Source organism: Panulirus ornatus, chromosome 13, assembly GCF_036320965.1.
Source record: "Panulirus ornatus isolate Po-2019 chromosome 13, ASM3632096v1, whole genome shotgun sequence".
NCBI lineage: Eukaryota > Metazoa > Arthropoda > Malacostraca > Decapoda > Palinuridae > Panulirus > Panulirus ornatus.
In genome coordinates, this window is record NC_092236.1 from 47,145,290 (window position 1) to 47,166,685 (window position 21,396).

A 21,396-nucleotide genomic window follows, 5' to 3' on the forward strand; every position below is an offset into this window, starting at 1 on the left:
ATGCAGGGGCAACACATCAGAAACACAGTTCATGAACATTAAACTTTGCAGTACTAACTATAACCTACTCAACCCCTTCGTCCCTCCCTCTTTCCCGTGTCCCTCCTGATATACTCCCAAACTGCATAGCCTGACCGGCATACCAACTAGCTAACTCTGAGAAGATTTCAGTGCCCACCTTCTCACATGGCTTAATACTCACACCTAAGATCCCTGAGGTAAGCTGTTTATAAACGAAGTGTAAACCTTTCAATATCCTCAGCCTACGCAACCAGCCAACTAGACTTACGACCATCATTTCCAGCAACAGACCTCGCCAGACATCACATTCTACTCACCAGCGATACATACAAGGATTACCTGCAACACACCACAGGAACTCTCTGACCACTTGTCCATCCTGATAACACGCCACCTGGCCCACCGAAACTGAAGAACCGTCAAAAAGATTTCGGCAAACTACAGGAAAGCAGACTGGCCACCCTTCAACAGCATACGGAAATGAGAGCAAAACTTCAGTGTAAATAATTTTCCATCCCTAGACTATGGTACTTCACATTTCTTCTACATCTCCAATCTACCAAGCAAAAGCTATATACACCATAAAGATAACGGAAGAAATATATCCAAACTTCCCTCCGTAAGTTACATACTTTACACAACAAAGAAATCAGCTCAAACAAAACTACGCAACCGAAATCAGGGAAATATTTCACCACTAAATCACACCATGATTAATGTATTCACTGAGAAGTAAACGGCAAACTGGCACTCCTTCCTGAGCACAATGAACCACAAGACCAACAACAACCAACTCAGGTGCACATTAGAGAAGATCCACACTCACCACACCAATCCAGCCCCCACTCATGAAGTACTCCTGACCCACTTCAGTGAGATTCCTTCTCGTAAAGAGCAAAAGGACTTGCTCAAGAGATACTATTGAAAAATCATTCACTAACCAACCTCACCTATTAACAGAAACTATGAAAAATATTTCATAAAATCGATCTAGAAACAACAACGGCCGACCTACTTTTCACTTCCACCGATATGTACACTCATAACCATAAGGAAGTCTCCTCCACCAGTGCCTGACGACGTATTAAACTTTCACATAAGAAGATTTGGTCCAGTTGCAATATAAGCACTTCCACATAACCAACCATTCCTGGCTACACAACAGATCCCTAACATCTGGAAACTTGCCAACATGATATCAATTATGAAATCCTCCAAGCCAATTTCCCATCCTCCTACTTCCCTATGTTAATTCCATCCTCAACATCCAAACTTCGTGATAAACTGATCCACAACAGAGTCAAACAAATCATCACATTCTCACCTACACAACATGGCTTCAAACCCAATCACTCCACCATCACCACACTACAATGTGACCTCATACAACATATCCTAGATGGATCCAGCAAACCAGAGCCCCAGTCTCACATAATGCTCATCATTGCAATCAACATTAACAAAGCTTTTGACACAGTACCCCGACACATCCTCATACAAAAAAGCAATAAAAAAGTGGTAGACCAATGTTTTAGCCGGACGCCGTCACACAGTCACTCATAATGAATTTAGCTGTAAAAGTATCAATCTCTACAATGGAGTTCTCAGAGTTCTTTCTCCAACCCTCTTCATTCTCTTCCTCCATGATCTCCCATTACAATCAAATCACAGCATCCGGGCACCGGAGTAACAATAGCAAACATGTAACACTACATTACATAATTGGAACAATAGCTCACCTAGAGAAAAATGACTGCATCTCGACAGAAGTCTTTTCATACCTCTTTTAATCCAGATAAACGCGAATCCATCTCACATCCTCCAGTGACTTTCAGTGAATGGACAATCAAGTTCAGTGAACAAAATACCAACCAAATCTATATGACTTTCATTCCCCACACCAAGAACATCAACGAAAAGGAAAACACAAACTAAATGCCCTCGGAATACTTAATGACAGGAGAACTGATCAGGATAAAGAATCATTCAGCATCCTCTACAAACAATGTGTCTTCTCTTACTGAAGATACGATAATACTAAAACATTGCTACGACACCACAGATAACAGAAACCATGAACGTGTGAGAGTTTGATCTCTGCATAGATCATCAAAATACAGGAAGGACTAAGACTTTACCAATGTTTGCTCGGGCGGCAAATGTTTACAGAATTAGACTTTTAAACATAAATTACAATAATCTACATTCTTAGGCTGAACATAGCAAAGTATTATGTCTTAAACACTGAGGTAACAGCGTACATCAGCACCAGTGTGACGTACACGAGAACAGATTTTGTTTATCCTTATCATTTATTCTTGCAGCTCACCTGTGAGGTGGCGCGAGTTCAGAATATAAAAACTGAACCCTAAATAAAAAATGTTTGAATTATTATGCCTGTGAACTAATAAACAAAAACCTGACAACCGTCGGCTTCATTAAACTGACCGTATGAGAACAAAATTAATTTGTTCATAAATGTTGACTTGCTACTCCAGTTTATTTTCAAGTTATTCTCCATATTATTAGTTTGTTCATTTTCTAAACTGCTTCGGTACCAAAGCTTTGAACACAGCAAAAGCCACCAGCACCACTCAGAACCCTGTGTTTCGGTACAAAATACCTCCCACCACCAGAGAAGCCTTCTGAAACACTGTTCCAATGTTGTGTTACCGTCGGGCCAAGATGACCATCATCATGAATAACCAGTTCTGATAATCTGATTGGAATGTTTATCCCTCTGTCGACGGGGTGCTGGTTTAAGCATACAGCCCAACACATCTGTGCCAGGAATTGCTGTAGATAGTAATACCGATCTTGTGTGAGAAGGACAAAGATGAAGAGGACAGGTGAAGGTAAGAGAGTTAAAGATAATGACAAATGATTATTCTCTAACCCCAAGACCTTTATCACGGGGCTTCAAAAGCTACTAAGTTACACTCCACGCAGCGGCAGGGAAATGATGGACTCCTTTTTAGTGATAAGGTGCTTGAAGAGACTCTTCTTTTTCGACTGTGGGCAATAAGAGCCTTGCCAAAGACGCCCTCTCATTCGTGGAGCTCGGTAACACCTGATGACAGTTTAGAAACATAATACAAGTTTGTACCATGAGCCAATTCATTCACTTGCCAAGTGAAACTATGCACGATTCTTTCTGAAACATGAAACTTTTGCACAATCATTCACGATATTTTGCTCAGCATGACATAGAAACATAACTATGTACAGTATAATCACCAACGTGTCACAGAAGTGTGAGTGAGTTAGTGTGAGTAGGAAAGGCAGGCGTGTGGGCGAGTGATGTGAGCCAGGCTCTGTGCCGGCCTCCCGCCTCAGTGTTGCCCAGACCGTGGCTGGGAGAGGAGGTAGCACCTCTGTCACCCTGTGGCACGGCTGGGGTGCCGCTCCTGCTGGTGCCACTGAGGCTGATACCTCGGGTGGGTGTATGGGATCTCCTCCGTGCACCTTTCTCCACATTACACGTTCCTTAATGGAACAATCAGATTATCGCAGTAGTTTTAATTCTTGTTCCATGGAAGTACATGGCGTTGACTTGAATGGTGTTGAAAAATAACTCGTGTCTTCGTAACTTTCATTCAGTATGAAGCTCAGGTGTTTCTCTCATATGATACAAGGAGACCCGACACCCGCTGGGTTGTTAGGCAACATTTCATAACCTCTCCAGCGAGATGACGAAGTATGTCTTTTTGTTTTAACTAGAAGCTACAGAACTAATCTCGTACATTAAATCTTTTTTTATTTTGTAGAAAACTGGAAATTATGTACAAATGTTATTTATTATTCTTCACGGTGAACTGTGGGACAACGTCATGTATTAATCCACTGCAAAAAAAGACAGCGCCGAGAATATAACAAGAAACAAAATACAAAAGAATGAAAACAGACCCTCAGGCCTAGTTTGATATATTTGGTGTATGCAACAAGAAAGATGAAAAAATATTGATTAAAGTTTGTCTTCAGCCATAAACTGAACAATGAAGGTAAACCGAATGGTTCTTGAACTTTAAGATTAGATCAACGTTGGTCATGGTAATAGATATGACTGGAATTAAGAAGTGGAACATGACTACAAGTATTATATGAGAAATAAAACTTTTTTGCTTTTAGTATCTTAGTAAAGAAAACGTAGGAATGATTATAACAACTGATGTAAAATAACTCAAGGCGAGGAATATATGCACAGAAGAACAGATTTACGTGGCAAATGTCATTCTTTATAGACTTAATGGAACACTTGTTCGGGTAAAGCACTGGACAGAAGACACAGCAGAGAAGAGCCAGGCTGATCATCCCCTAGTATTAAGTGCCAAGGTCTCTGCATAACCATAAGACACACACACACTTAGATCTCGAGTGTCTAGGTAAGGTAGCAGGTGCGCAGATACTTTCGTGTGTGCCAAAGTATGTGAGCCGTGAACACCACCTGTGAGTGCCGTTCAGATGTAGGTAATACAGTACCCAAGTGTCAACCATGACCCCTGCACTATGCTGGCGGCACTACGGCTGCTGGGTTCTCCTGCTCATCCTCCACGACTCATCGAGAGGTAAGGTAGCGTCCTCATGACCCAGGGAGAGAGAGAGAGAGAGAGAGAGAGAGAGAGAGAGAGAGAGAGAGAGAGAGAGAGAGAGAGAGAGAGAGAGAGAGAGAGAGAGAGAAGAAGAATAAAGATAAAAGAAACCCACTCCAGTGACCCTCTCTACCTACCCTCCAGTGAGGCTTTTCAAGTCTTGGTTAAAAGGTGACAGAAGTGCGTAGGGACGAAATGTTGGGACGGTTATGCTGCAGAGCATGAAGAATATATCATATGATAGAATGAAGTAAATTATATTTTAGATCTTTGCGTGACCAATTCTATTATATCGATGATTTACAGATTCTACTGTTAGATCTTGCGGGGTACATTTCTTAACTGAATGAAACAGAATATATTGTAGATCTGGCGGGATATATGCTGTAATATCGTTGAACGAAGCAGATTATGCTGTAGATCCTTCGGGATATATTCTATGACAGCGTTGAATGAAACAGATTGTACTGCAGATCTTTGGGGTATTATTCTATTATAGCGTTAAATGAAACAGATTACATTGTAGATCTTTCAGGATACATTTCATGATAGGGGTGAATGATAAAGATTTCATTCCGGATCTTTCAGTATATATTTCGCAAGTGCCCTGAATGGAAAATATAACATTTATGCATTGTGGTTAGTGAAATATAATCACGGTTAGACCACGCCACCTATTAGTTTGGAACAATATATATATATATATATATATATATATATATATATATATATATATATATATATATATATATATATATATATATATATATATTTATATATTGCAAGTGGTCACAGTGGAAAATGAAACACGATAAGTTTTGAAGTGCGCTTTCGTGTGATGATCACATCGTATCTCCCCTGACGATGTGATCATTGCACGAAAGTGCACTTGGGAACTTATCGTGTTTCATATATATATATATATATATATATATATATATATATATATATATATATATATATATATATAAGTTTTTATCGAGGTTGTAAGGCATGTGTACGTGTAGGAAGAGAGGAAAGTGATTGGTTCTCAGTGAATGTAGGTTTGCGGCAGGGGTGTGTGATGTCTCCATGGTTGTTTAATTTGTTTATGGATGGGGTTGTTAGGGAGGTGAATGCAAGAGTTTTGGAAAGAGGGGCAAGTATGAAGTCTGTTGTGGATGAGAGAGCTTGGGAAGTGAGTCACTTGTTGTTCGCTGATGATACAGCGCTGGTGGCTGATTCTTGTGAGAAACTGCAGAAGCTGGTGACTGATTTTGGTAAAGTGTGTGAAAGAAGAAAGTTAAGAGTAAATGTGAATAAGAGCAAGGTTATTAGGTACAGTAGGGTTGAGGGTCAAGTCAATTGGGAGGTAAGTTTGAATGGAGAAAAACTGGAGGAAGTAAAGTGTTTTAGATATCTGGGAGTGGATCTGGCAGCGGATGGAACCATGGAAGCGGAAGTGGATCATAGGGTGGGGGAGGGGGCGAAAATCCTGGGAGCCTTGAAGAATGTGTGGAAGTCGAGAACATTATCTCGGAAAGCAAAAATGGGTATGTTTGAAGGAATAGTGGTTCCAACAATTTTGTATGGTTGCGAGGCGTGGGCTATGGATAGAGTTGTGCGCAGGAGGGTGGATGTGCTGGAAATGAGATGTTTGAGGACAATGTGTGGTGTGAGGTGGTTTGATCGAGTAAGTAACGTAAGGGTAAGAGAGATGTGTGGAAATAAAAAGAGCGTGGTTGAGAGAGCAGTAGAGGGTGTTTTGAAATGGTTTGGGCACATGGAGAGAATGAGTGAGGAAAGATTGACCAAGAGGATATATGTGTCGGAGGTGGAGGGAACGAGGAGAAGTGGGAGACCAAATTGGAGGTGGAAAGATGGAGTGAAAAAGATTTTGTGTGATCGGGGCCTGAACATGCAGGAGGTGAAAGGCGGGCAAGGAATAGAGTGAATTGGATCGATGTGGTATACCGGGGTTGACGTGCTGTCAGTGGATTGAATCAGGGCATGTGAAGCGTCTGGGGTAAACCATGGAAAGCTGTGTAGGTATGTATATTTGCGTGTGTGGACGTGTATGTATATACATGTGTATGGGGGTGGATTGGGCCATTTCTTTCGTCTGTTTCCTTGAGCTACCTCGCAAACGCGGGAGACAGCGACAAAAAAAAAAAAAAAAGAATATATATATATATATATATATATATATATATATATATATATATATATATATATATATATATATATATGTGTGTGTGTGTGTGTGTGTGTGTGTGTGTGTGTGTGTGTGTGCAGGTTTGTTGTATAAAGATGTATGGAGTTCGAAAGATGAATGAGGCTTTGCCAAGTAAAGCACAACAGGAATAGATCTTTCGGGAAAACTGTCACAGAAATGAATAAAGATTATATAAGTCACGTCCAGAATAAAGAAATTCACACAGAGTTAGACCAGTCATCCACCTAGGATTAGTATGATCATACAGGTGTATGCACACATCTGTGGAATAAGAGACGATGGACATATATAGGTTATATGAATAGACATACAGTATACAGCAGTGACCGATGCTACTCACATACACTACATGACAGTACATGACAGACTTTGAATAGAGTTCCACTGTTCATGATGATTAGAAAAGATTCATGTGAAACTTGATCCATATTTGAAAATCATACAAAATCTTTCAGATTTAGTACAATTCGTTAAAAAAAAGACCACAAATTGCCTTGAGATAATTTCTAACATTATGCTACTGCTTTGGTTTACGATAACTAGGGCATTTTTTTTTTCAAATGAAACAGTTGTCTTATGCACTAGAATTTTCTCTTCATCATATGAATACATCTGCATCCATTTATCTTTATTTCTTCTACTTTCTAAAAGAAGGAAGAGAAGGGGGCCAAGTGAGGATATTCCCTCTAGGGCTCAGTCCTCTGTTCTTAACGCTACCTCGCTCACACAGGAAATGGCGAATACGTATGAAAAAAGATATATATATATATATATATATATATATATATATATATATATATATATATATATATATATATATATATATATATATATATATATCTTTTTTTTCTTTTCTTTCAAACTATTCGCCATTTCCCGCGTTAGCAAGGTAGCGTTAAGAACAGGGGACTGAGCCTCTGAGGGAATATCCTCACCTGGCCTCGTTCTCTGTTCCTTGTTTTGGAAAATTAAAAAAAACGAAATATATATATATATATATATATATACATATATATATATATATATATATATATATATATATATATATATATATATATATATATATATATATATATATATATATATATATATATATATATTCTTTTTTTTCTTTTTTTTTCCATACATATTCGCCATTTCCCGCGTCAGCAAGGTAGCATTAAGAATAGTGGACTGAGCCTTAGAGGTATTAACCTTACTTGGCCCCCTTCTCTGTTCCTTCTTTTGGAAAATTAAAAACGCGGGAGGGGAGGATTTCCAACCCCCCCGCTCCCTCCTCTTTTAGTCGCCTTGTACAACACGCAGAGAATATGTGGAAAGTGTTCTTTCTCCCCATCCCAGGGATAATGTATATATATATATATATATATATATATATATATATATATATATATATATATATATATATATATATATATATATATATATATATGATAACTCTAGGACCTCTTTATGGGACTTTTCCAAATTCAAGACATGACTCTAGGTTAAGGCGGGTTCCTCTGAATCGGAAAGGCCCTCAGCTATGCTGATTTATTTACTTATTATTCCTTTTTCGCTGACGATGCTATATTCATGTCGACGGTGTCCTTCACCCATAGAACAATCAGTGGCCGTCAAGCAACCACAGACACGCAAATATTTTATAATGAAGCAACGTTCCTCCCATTACAGTACCGCTTTAGGATGCTGGACACATAATTCTATGCAACAGCACTAAATCCCACCCACCCCTGGCACTCTTTAACTAACCGCCAAGCCCAAAGTACATATGAAGAGTTTACCCCTGCCTCATACTTTAGTAACTTTTACTCACAAATTCCCCCCGCCCTGAAGAACTATAACACTGTCATGTTACATAGATCATGAGATAAGGCAACAACACTAAACAACCGACCTCCCAACTCAAGTCTTACATTCCAACCCATCAGACATAACCTATTAGAAACTACACTCCCTAGACAAACACGAGTCACACCATCCCGCTTACGCTTTGGACATCACCTATCACTACAACTTTACAAACAGCGTTTCAACATATTCCGAGACCCTCCACGTCCACGATGCAACTAGTACATAGAAAACACAAAAACACTTACAACATATGTGCTCTGCACTTTCTGCACATAGACGCACACACATTAGAACACTTAATGACCTGCGGTCCCGAACAGTGGACATTCCGGCGACCTGAACACTTTAGGACTCATGAGGATAGCAGGGACTCCTAGGGTGCGGAGATAAGGAAGGGAGGGGTATATATATATATATATATATATATATATATATATATATATATATATATATATATATATATATATATATATATATATATATATATATCGATAGATTGATAGACAGAGATAAATAGATAAATAGATACGTACATTGACAAGTAGACAACGATAAGCTATGGAATTACAGTAATGGAAATGAGATTGAATTTCATCACAATTGCGCTATTCAGTGCCTAATCAAAACGGGCCATATGCAGAGCAAGGGTGTGTGTAGTGTTACAGGTATCTTTAACACCTTAATGACCCTGGCAACTGATGGGTCTAAAGCCAAACAGATCAAGCAAACAATCCTAACAGGGGAAAAAATGTACTTTAAGGAAAGAGAGCATAAGATAAATCAACTCTGAAAATATCTTCAAAACTCGTTGTTTTTGTGGAATACAGATAAGCGTAGAGAACTGATGACGCTGCAGATAATGGATTTACCAGTGGGGACAGCAAAAGACCACTGTTTGATGCCCTTTAATAGTTTCCAGATTAACAAACACTTTAAGTTCTTTTCCAGCACTGTGGATTTCCCCCCCACATCACAGACCAGAGCGTCCTCTTTAAAAAGACCGTTTCTTACAGCTTTATGAAATCTGCTTAAGGCAACGTCGTCAGGCTCTAAGCAGGGACGCACATCAGAGTCACATGAAGCTGGCGTCTGTGAGTGACGGCGGACGTTCTATCTTCTCTCTAGAAAAGACGGACCATGAAATTGGTCACTTACAATGGCAAGTGAATCCGAAGCACTTCCAAAGGCATGTGCCTGTATGCTGAGCGATACAAGAGGTACAGTTCCGTATGTTGGGATTAGAGGCGCTGTTCCACAAGCCCACAGCCACATCATTGACAAGAGTAAAGTATCATGTGTCATATTACACTATGACGTACCATACATCATTTCAAGTGGATCAGTGCGCAGCCAGCGCCACACACTGGCGCTGGAATGAGTGGATGGGAACTGCAAAGAAGGCTCACTTCAGCACGAAAATAGAATGATGTTTTGATACAAAATTTGATGAAAATTAATCAGTGGAGAAAGTATATAAAGTCCTTGATTCCTCAGTGAGTCATCAGCTCGGAGTCCTTGATCAATAACAGTGGCTCTGGTGATGTACGATAGCATTATAAAGGATCTTATCTGTTTTCTTTTTTTTCCAGTTTTTCTGTTCTGTCAATGGTCTATCATGGTTATTTTTTGAGGTATCGCCACACTGAGTTTTATACCGCTTGTGGGCACACAAACAGTGATGAACATAAGTTAGCGCACATTGATATCGCACTTAATTTCAAAGAATCTTTTCAATTACCCTTTATAAACGTCTTTCCATAAGGTCATCTTCCAAAGTATATATATATATATATATATATATATATATATATATATATATATATATATATATATATATATATATATATATATATATATACTCAAGAATTGAAAGTTCGCCATAAACTAAAAAGGCATAAATGGAAAAGTTTCTCTGGAAAATCTATTCCACGAGATTTTCCTTTGTTTTCTTTTAAGATTTCTCCGGCGAGCAATTCAGAATCTGGTCCGGCTGCACAAGAATTAACAGGTCGGCCCTTCTTCCTTTATGGGTAGCAAGCTCTTCGCCTTGCACTTCGTTTTTACTACTATCATACTCTCTCTCTCTCTCTCTCTCTCTCTCTCTCTCTCTCTCTCTCTCTCTCTCTCTCTCTCTCTCTCTCTATATATATATATATATATATATATATATATATATATATGTGAATTGGAGCGATGTGGTATACCGGGGTTGACGTGGCTGTCAGTGGATTGAATCAAGGCATGTGTATGGGGGTGGGTTGCGCCATTTCTTTCGTCTGTTTCCTTGCGCTACCTCACAAACGCGGGAGACAGCGACAAAGCAAAAAAAAAAAAAAAAAAAAGGAATACTAAGTGTGCTTGTTTGGAGAGACCATCCCTGCAGTTCGCTCGACTGGCAAGAGATGGCGCGCGGTTCTCCTCAGTGGAGCTGCAGCACAGAGAGATAAATTCGCCTCTCGTAAGCGATGCGGATAATAAGCAAACGTTATCGGCTTTCGGCAGACCCAGATGGTAATGAGGTCATGTTGATTGAACTGTTTATTTTCGTCTCATCGTTTCCGGATGAGAGCAAAAAGGAGACTGGATAAGACATGGAGATAAGAAAATATCTTATGTTTCCTGCATAATCGGATTTTTAAAGATGGCTATAACAATCTCCCCCCTGACTGCCCATCCTCAACCCCAGATTCAAAACAGATTTAGGCGGCTGTAAAGAGAAGTGATTCTAATCGTTCCTTTAGCGATTATGATGATCTGATGACGATAATAATTATCCGCTCATAACATCATTATTGCAGTGATGGTTTGAATTAAATGCATCAAACATTGACGTTATACTTCATCATATATAATACATAACAAACACCTCACTATATCACTGAGAGCTATGCAATCAATATGTCTTGCCTTTTATTTTAGATTGGACATGTAAGAACTTTGCATAGAGCGCCTGAGTACATAATGTGGAGTTTACAGATTACTGCTTAGAAATACACACACACACACACACACAACATAAACGTATATATATATATATATATATATATATATATATGAACTTGTGTTACCGGGCCTTTCCTGCTTAAGGATACACCACGAGTGAGATGTTACCTTCTGTAAGAGTATCAGTTGACGAAGAGTATTAATTTGTCGTGGATCATCTCCCTCCAAAGAAAGTAGTCCATCACTTCCCCGCTACTCGCGCAACCTTGGAACTGCAGAAGCCTCGAAAATGTTTCTGGTGTTATATAACTGAAATATATATATATATATATATATATATATATATATATATATATATATATATATATATATATATATATATATATATATATATATATATATATATATATATATATATATATATATATATATTCAAAGGGTTCAGTCACAAGCAAAAATAATATGTAGGTGTTGAATGAAACATGGTAACAGCAAAAAAGAAAAGAAAATAGAAATCAAAAGAAAAAAGATATTCTTTTTGGAGATTGAAAACCATGCTTTTTCAAAATGGGCAGGTGTAGCTGTTAAGGAAAACATGAGATGGTAATAGATTCCAAACTTTGCGGTGTTCAAAGGAAAAGAGATCCACACGGTTTAGGATTCTAACGTCCATATTCATCCTTTGTTGATGTCGTCACGAGGTGAAATACTTGATCACTGGAAACAGAAGCAGCAGGATAAACAAACTAAAGTTGTTTGATTTTTAATCCTACCGACTCGACGACTATCAAAAAGATCAAAGAAATCTACCTGCATACCGCTTAAAGTATATCTCATATCCAGCCCCAAGCAGGGCCTTTGGCATACTTTATACACGCTGTCTTCCTTTTCTTCTGCAATCCCCTCATTCATGTTGCAATTGTTTCATGTTGATGGATATGTCGTCTTACATATCTTCGCTATCGCATACCAGGCATTATTCACATAATATCAATATAAGGAAGAACGGGTTAGTACTATTTTCCCGGAAGACTTGCTCCAGGAAAATATCCCAAGCACACCTTTCACCTTCCTGCATTGTTCGAGCCTCGAGCGCTCTACATCTTTTCCACCTTCTCTCTGCATCTCCAACTTGGTCTCCCCTTTCTCCTTGTCTCCATGTCCAGAATTATTACTGAGAGTTTAGGGATTTGTTAGGTTTAGTTTGAAATTTATTAAAAGTCCCAAAGATCGATTATTGGTGTCAGTTGTTAATCATAACCTGATATCTATGTTTTGTACTACCGATTAGTAGTAACCCTAACCGTTTAAGGAGAGTGCATACTACTGATACATAACAGCCACTTAGAGACCTTATTGATCTGTGATGCGAACGATATACTTGAAGACTTAGGAGATCAGTGTCCCTTGCTGCAAAGAGCAGGCATCTAGGAGCGACGCGGAGTTTGAGAAACTCATTATGATATTGCTGAGTTTTTCTTTGTTTTTCTTTTCAGTTAGTCTGAATACTATCTAAGAGTCTACTCTAAGTGCTATTTGGCTTGAGATGAGGACCGAATATGAACAATATGGCATTAAAGCTATAAAGAAATATTTCTCTCTTCTTGCGTATATTTTGTGAACAATCTTTCCCTTTCACAGCTGGTATAAAAGCGAAGAGAGAACCCATCTTCACCTTACAACAGCTCATCACTTGCTATATCAGATAATGCTATATGAATTTATAAGCAAAAGATGCAGGTACGGGCTACTTACAAATTAATTACTGAATTATCCCATTTTTCGTACGCCTTCGTTTTTCATAAGACTAACAATGAAATTCATTATGAACAAAATCATTACACTTTTCTATCTCCCTAAACTTCTCATTAATGATCAAAATAGTTGGATTATTTGGGGTTTCGTTTTGTCTAAGTTGGACTAGGAATTTCCGACACAGAAGCTGTGCGACGTAAGCCTCCAGATGTTGGGGAAACGCTGGCATAAAAGAACACAGAGATCAGCGTTCTATGCAGACGTCTTTAAGAAGTAGGCAGATTCCCTTCGCCGGCTTCTCAGACGAGGTCGGGATAAAACTAGCATTTCCTTCCCTCTTAGAAAACCCGAATAATAACTAGTTCTTCCCGGCCATCTAGGAATTTTGGAGATATATTTTCCTTGCCAGCCTCTTAGGGTGCCCGGAGATCAATGCTCCTTGCCACTTGGAGAGCCCGGAGGAGAGCACATCCTTGCCGCCTAAGTAAAGAGCAATCTCTTGAGGCTCCAGCGATGCCCTCCAGCACGCGTGACCACACACCAGAATACGAAGTGGTTCTGAAGGGATAATATAGATCGAGATCATATTGACCGTCACTCTATAAAGTGCCCCTATATAGAATACCCGAACATTACAACACATTACAACAGACAAATACTGAAAGGAGCTCTTTCCATACGAGTCCGGAGCGATATACGAATTGGTAGAAAGTAGACTATGAAAGAATACACTGTTTCACAGGAGGAAGATTGATTGTTTGTAAATGAAATGGTTCACGAATGATTATCAATACCATTTGATCGGAATTCTGATATTCATCACTGGACACGCCTCCTAGTAACTGGTGTAGGTATAGTTGGTTCGTGTCAATGAAGGCAAATTTTACTTGGCTAGTTGGGCTTTATGACTATCGACTGCCGGTGTTATTAAGACTGTTAACGTCAGCTTATAACAACCATCCGAAAAATCTACAATGTCTTTAGATGATACAGATAATTCTAAGACCACAAACTCTCTGACCGTCGGAACAGATTCTGGAATCCTGTATATCATGTTTCCGATATATATACATATATATATATATATATATATATATATATATATATATATATATATATATATATATATATATATATATAAGTGTGTGTGTGTGTGTGTGTGTGGCATCGCGCTTATCCGGGGGTAGGGGAGGTATCTTCAGACACACGTAGTTCGCCCGCTTGGCAAGAGATGGCGCGCGGCTCAACTCAAGGGGGTACCGCACAAAAGCATAAAATTGCCGCTTATAAAACCTTCGGATAATAAGCATATGTCCTCAGCCTTAACCACACTCAAACGGTATTAAAGTTTTGTTAAGCTCTATTTTCTTCTTTCTGTTGAGGGATGAGAAGAAGAGAGTCTGTTCAAGTAAAGCGTTAAGACAATACGTTATGCTTCCTGCATAATCGGGCAAAGATAACTATAGTGGTCGGCTCTCACGACTCCCCATCCTCCGTCCTAGATTTAAAACATATGTTGTAGATGGTTGTAAAGAGGAGTGATTACGTATAAGCTCCTGTAGTTATTATGATGAACTAGTGTTATTAGTATATTGTTTTCATGGCATCAATCATGTGGTAATATTCTATACGTCAAAAATTAGTATTACATTTTCCTAGATATTTATAGTAACGTAAAAATAATGCTTGAATGAATCAGCTAATGACGGTGAAATTCAGTTTTTCTTTCGAAAAGGAACAGATTGAAGCTTTAAGAAAAAATGTGAGAAAAAAGTTTTGAAGTTTTACAGGGGTGTTCTGAGATGATGATGTGCTCGCATTTTACTGTCCTAGTATATTATCACTTGATCCTTGTTTGATGACTGCAGGTTGGGGAAAATCTGAGATTATTTGACCTTGCTCTCAGTAGCAATTTTATTATATAAGAGAAGTGAAAATATTCTACCTGCTGCTTATCTTTGATATAACATAATTCACAACTTAGATTACATCTCATATCCGAGCACAAACAAGGTCTGTAGCACTTAATATAATCTCTGACCTCCTCTTCCTCAAAAACTCTCTCACGACTGTGTTAAACTTTGGAATGATATCCTATGACTTCATCTCTTCGCTGTCGTGTACCAGACATCATTAACATATAATTTTAAGAAAGAGTAGCTAAAAGACATACTTTTCACGGGGCAGCAGGCTATTCTCTGGTAATGGGGTATAATGGATATGCTAGGTTCAGTTTTGATGTATTAGTCTCAGGGTTCAGTGTTGTGTGTTGGCTATTCATGCAATGTACCGAGCAATTAGCAAGCTTAGTAACTTGAGAGCGCGGAAGTCATTGTTTCATGCCGGTCACTTAGAGAAGTGTTTTCATAGATAGAATGGAAATTCTGAGAGCTTGGCCACTTAAAAGGCCTTATCATTTTCACAGCGTGAACAATTAATGTTCCATGCCTGACCTCATGACAGCCTTGTCACTTCATGAGCCTAGAAACCAATGTTACGGATCAGTTGCTTGAAAAGCTTGGATATCAGTGTTACGTACTAGACAAGTGAAGAACTTTGAGATCATTGGTCCTTGTTGGTCATACTGAAAGTGAAAACTTCACTCTTCCATGAAAACGTCTGTGGTAGTATTCATCAGTGATCTTCGCCAGCTGCTGAGACCACCTTGGGATCAATGTGATTTTCCTCTGCCTCAAACAAAACTTGAGAGGTCAGTGTTCCGTGCGGGCCTTATAGGTAGCCTAGAGAGAGAAAGAGACATTCCCTGTCGACCTTTTAGGGAAGCCGGAGATCGATGACCCATGCCGGAGGACACTCAAGAGAGCCCTGGGGTGAGTGCTCTCTGCCGTCCACGTAAAGAGCAGCAATCTCCCGCGGCTACAGTGATGGCCTCCAGCACGCGGGATCACTCACGAAAAATAGAATGACGTTTAGAGAAGATAAATACTGAACCTAAAGTGAAAAATGACTAAAATGAGAGAGGTCTGCACTTCAGTGGCAACTGATAGAGAATATTTGAATATAGAAACAGTCATGGCACATAAGAAATCATCGAAGCTTAGAGCGAGGCACAGATAATATATTGTAAAGGTTTAGAACCATAAAAATGACCATTTTGCCTGATGGGAAATCATGTAAGAATACATCATTTACCAGAAAATAAAGCTTGAAAAATATAAAAAAAGAATGTCAAAGTGTGCATCAATGGAAAAACATTTTTCTTGTATCTATTTAATATACTCATTTCCTTTATGATCCTCATTTCCTTTTTGGCCTTATTCATCTATGTGTATATATATATATATATATATATATATATATATATATATATATATATATATATATATATATATTTGTCTATCTATCTATCTATCTATCTAGGGCAGTGCTTGGCAATCATTATGGCGCGACAGTGTCCCGTATGTGCCACGGTACATGAAGATATATAACAGATATGCGTTCTCTTTCTTAACGACCAAACGCAATAGTTATTTCATGAAGAAAAAGCTTTTAAATCACTTGAATAAAATGTGGTTTTAGAGGCATTACATTTGTTTTACTGTGTATATATTGTCTTGTGTGTTACAACAATTTACGTTTTCCTTCCTTTCATTGAATAATGAGTGATGACAGTAGAATACTGGCAAGATTTGATTCGGTTTGCCGCGAGGATCAACCAGACTCGAGACTGATCCGTGAAATAAAAAGAGGTTGAGCATCTCTGATCCAGGGAGGATCGACGTGAGGACGCGACCGTCTCAGTTCTCCCGGCTGGCAAGAGATGGCGCGCGGGTGGCCTCCAGGCAGGTAACAACAGAGGCTAAATCTGACTCGCGAAAAATATGCTAATAATAAGCGCATGTTCTCGGGTCTGGCCAGAGTCAAATGCTAATTAGGTCGTGTTGATCGAGCTATTTTTCTTTATATTATTGACGTCTAACAAGAGGAAGGGAATCAGTCCAGTGAGAATGTGGGGATGAGTAATACATCATGTTTCTTACATAATCAGCTAAAGATGATTATTCTATATTTGGTATAAGGCGGTTCTAAGGAGAGGTATAGTTGACTATAATGGTTCCTGCGGTGATTATGATGACCTGATCATAACGATAATCATAGTTTCATCATTATTGCAGTGATGGCTTGTATGATGCGAATTAAACATTATTATTCTACCTTTTCATTACCTATAGTGATATAAAATGATTTGCAATATTAAAAAAGACATACAGTTTCTGTTTTTCCTTTATATAACTAAAACTGCATATAGAGCGGAATATGTATGTGCGTGTGTGTGTGTGTGTGTGCGTGTGTGCGTGTGTGTGTGTGTGTGTGTGTGTGTGTGTGTGTGTGTGTGTGTATTGCCTGTAGAGATAATGTTGAATTTAGGGAGCACTGCTTTGAAATGGTGTACTTCACAGCGTGGGAATGACAAAAAAAATTAACAAGTGCAAAAATTGTTATGTTTTATATTTGAAAATGCTTTCCTTATGTTAGAGGCTCCACTAATGTACAGCTTCTCATGCAAGCGAAACCTTAAGAGCAACATTATAAGAGCCTGAAGTGGAGAGAGAGAGAGAGAGAGAGAGAGAGAGAGAGAGAGAGAGAGAGAGAGAGAGAGAGAGAGAGAGAGAGAGAGAGAGAGAGAGAGAGAGAGGTCAGACAAAATGTAAAAGCTGGAGAATTAAATTAAAGCTTTCTCGATGCTGTAAGGTAAAGAAATCCATCCAGTTTAGGATCTAATTATTCATCATAACTTTTTACAACGGCACGAGGTCAAATGATATATGAGAAACCATTACTGCGTGATATAGAAACTTTGCATATGTCTGATCCTACTGTCTACCAGATATTTTCATGAACTTTGGTTGATCCTCTTAGTTAGTTGGCTCCTCAGACGTCCTTGAGTTCGAGGTAATTTCCCCCCTCTCCCTCTCAGAGAGCCTGAGAGGTTCTGTGCTTCGTGAGAGCCACTTAGAGAACCTGGAAATAAACTTTCTCTGCCGGCCTTTAAGGGAGCTCGGAGATCGATGATCCTTGCCAGAGACCACTTGGAGATCGTGGAGGCGAGTGCTCCACGCCCTCCACGCAAAGTTAAACAATTTCCCGAGGTTACAGCGTAGGCCGCCAGCACGTATGATTACCACCCACCACAAGATGATGCTGCCATGGGGAAACGTATATTGAAACTGATATGAAACTAATATTGAAACGATATGGGCAAACATTAGAATGGTAACTCCACCACTCACTACCCTTTCTAATTTACCCACCTCCCACCTTTCTCATGCCACATGTGTCTTTTGCACATGCCATTTGCTTCCCTGAATACATCCCATTCCTCCCTCACTCCCCTTATGTCATTTGCTCTCGCCTTTTGCCACTCTACTCTCAAATTCTCCTGATACTTTCTTACACAAGTCTCCTTTCCAAGCTGACTTATTCTCACCACTCTCTTCTGCCCAACATTCTCTCTTCTTTTTCGAAAGCCTCTGCAAATCTTCAACCTTGCCTCCACAAGATAGTGATCACCTCCAGCTGCCCCTCCCAGCACATTAACATCCAAAAGTCCCTCTTTCACATGGCTATCAATTAACACGTAATCCAATAATGCCCTTTGACCATCTCTCCTACTCACATAAGTATACTTATGTATATGTCTCTTTTTACACCAGGTATTCCCAATCCCTAGTCTTTTTTCTGCACACAAATTCACAAGTTTTTGACTAATTCCAATTACAACACTGAATACCCCGTGTACACCAATTATTCCCTCAACTGCCACATAACTCACCGCATCTAAATCACCCATCATTAAAATCCGGTCTCGATATTAACTCATGCATCAAAACTGCTAACACACTCACTCAGCTGCCCCCAAAAGACTTGCTTCTCATGATCTTTCTTCTCATGCCAAGGTGCATAGGCACCAATAATCACCCATCTCTCTCCATCTACTTTCAGTTTTACCCATATCAATCTAGAGCTTACTTTCTTATACGCTATCACATACTCCCACAACTCCTGCTTCAGGAGTAGTGCTGCTCATTCCTCTGCTATTATCCTCTCACCATCCTTTGACTTTACTCCCAAGACATTCCCAAACCACTCTTCGCCTTTACCCTTGAGCTTCGTTTCACTCAGAGCCAAAACATCCAGGTTTCTTTCCTCAAACATACTACCTATCTCTCCTTTTCTCTCATCTTGGTTACATCCACACACATTTAGACACCCCAATCTGAGCCTTCAAGGAGGATGAGCACTCCCCGCGTGACTCCTTCTTCTGTTTCCCCTTTTAGAAAGTTAGAATACAAGGAGGGGAGGGTTTCTGGCCCCCCGCTCCTGTCCCCTTTAGTCGCCCTCTACGACACGTGAGGAGTGCGTGGGAAGTATTCTTTCTCCCCTATCCCCAGGGATAATATATATATATATATATATATATATATATATATATATATATATATATATATATATATATATATATATATATCTTTTTTTCCATACATATACGTCATTTCCCAAGTTAACGAGATAGCGTCAAGAACAGCCGGCTGAGTCTCAAAGGAAAAAATCCTCACTTGCCCCTTCTCCTTTTCTTCTTTTGGAAAAGTAAAAACAGTGGCGGAGAATTTCTAGCCACCTGCTCCCTCCCCTTTTAGTCGGCTTTAACAACACGCAGGAAAATTGTGAGAGATATTCTTTCTCCTTTATCCTTAGGGGTAACTATATATATATATATATATATATATATATATATATATATATATAGAGAGAGAGAGAGAGAGAGAGAGAGAGAGAGAGATTCGTGGCATGGGCAAGTTCACCCGGCTGGCAACAGATGGCGCGCGGCGTGCCTCAGGTGGGCTACACAACAGAAAGATAAATTTGCCTCGGAAAAAATGTGACGAAGTGTACGTTCTCACGTTCTACAACAGCAGGCTCTCAAGACCGCCCATCCTCCGTCCCAGATTCATAACGCGTCTGGTGTAAGTGGTTGTTAAGAGGAGTGATTATAATAGTTCCTGCAGTGATGATGATCAGATGGTAATGATAATCAGATGATGATGGTAATCAGGCTCTGACTTCTGAATCACTTCAGTAAAGATTGCTAAAGATTGAAATTAAGATTATAACAACATGTAAAGATAGCAGGAAACTGCAGGTTCAGGAGGCAATCTACTATATTCGCAATCTGGACCCCCAGGTCAACAAGCAGGTCAGCGCGAGTTGCATCCTTTCATTGTAAGACGGTCGTGAAGCATCGTCAAGACGAGACCCGAGGGCGTCACATTTTCCCTCAGACGTACGTCTTGACAGACGACGTCTCTCCTGGACGGCAGCCAGTGTTCCCCAGTTACTCAGGTCGAGCATCTGGTGGCGATCATCACTTTATGGATCTTCCTTTCCGCTTGAATTTCGCTCGTCTAAAGATGGCTGAGGAAGCCGACCCATCGAGAGGACTTAGTGTGATTGGTGTACTTAAAATGTATCTTGTGTACAGTCTTGTGGTGAACAAATGAAATGGAAACTTTTGGAGAACTTTTTCTCCAATATCTGGTGCAAGAAAGAGTGATAATTACGAGGATGGGAAAATGGTAAGTGCGGTGTCAAGTGCTTTGTTATAATTGCATTGTCAGGACTGAGTAATGATAGAGAGAACTAGAGCATGGTATACCAGACGCCACTGGGCGGGGCTGACGAAGAGACAAGTGAAGGTGATCAGTGAACAGGTCACCCTCGACGACCTCGCGTCTCTTAAGATGAAAATAAGGTTAACCTAAGTTATGGGAAATATAATGGATTTTTGGATGTGAGCGAAGGCGGCCTTTCTTCCTCTGTTCTTGGCCTTACGTTGCTAACACGGGGCACGGCGATCAAGTATAGAATATATATATATATATATATATATATATATATATGCAGAAAATCACAACAAACACATAGTTTTGTAAATGCAAGAACACCACAATGAAAAGAACATGCGAAAATCCTGAGCGCTTTCGTGTGCCACCACAACTT

General features: G+C 39.4%; 1 protein-coding gene across 2 annotated transcripts in view; it reads left to right on the forward strand.

Moving 5' to 3' along the window:
* The first annotated feature begins 3,356 nt into the window (after positions 1–3,356).
* The window catches only part of LOC139752841 (hemicentin-1-like), a 72,167-nt gene continuing 54,127 nt past the window's right edge, over positions 3,357–21,396 (forward strand). Inside the window, exons 1-2 of one of the 2 annotated variants that reach the window (XM_071668793.1) lie at positions 3,357–3,458; positions 3,789–4,586. In XM_071668793.1, the coding sequence (XP_071524894.1) occupies positions 4,514–4,586 (73 nt within the window). In that variant the 5' untranslated portion in view covers positions 3,357–3,458; positions 3,789–4,513. The remainder of the gene's footprint in view (positions 3,459–3,788; positions 4,587–21,396) is intronic. The other variant, XM_071668794.1, reaches the window with a different exon arrangement.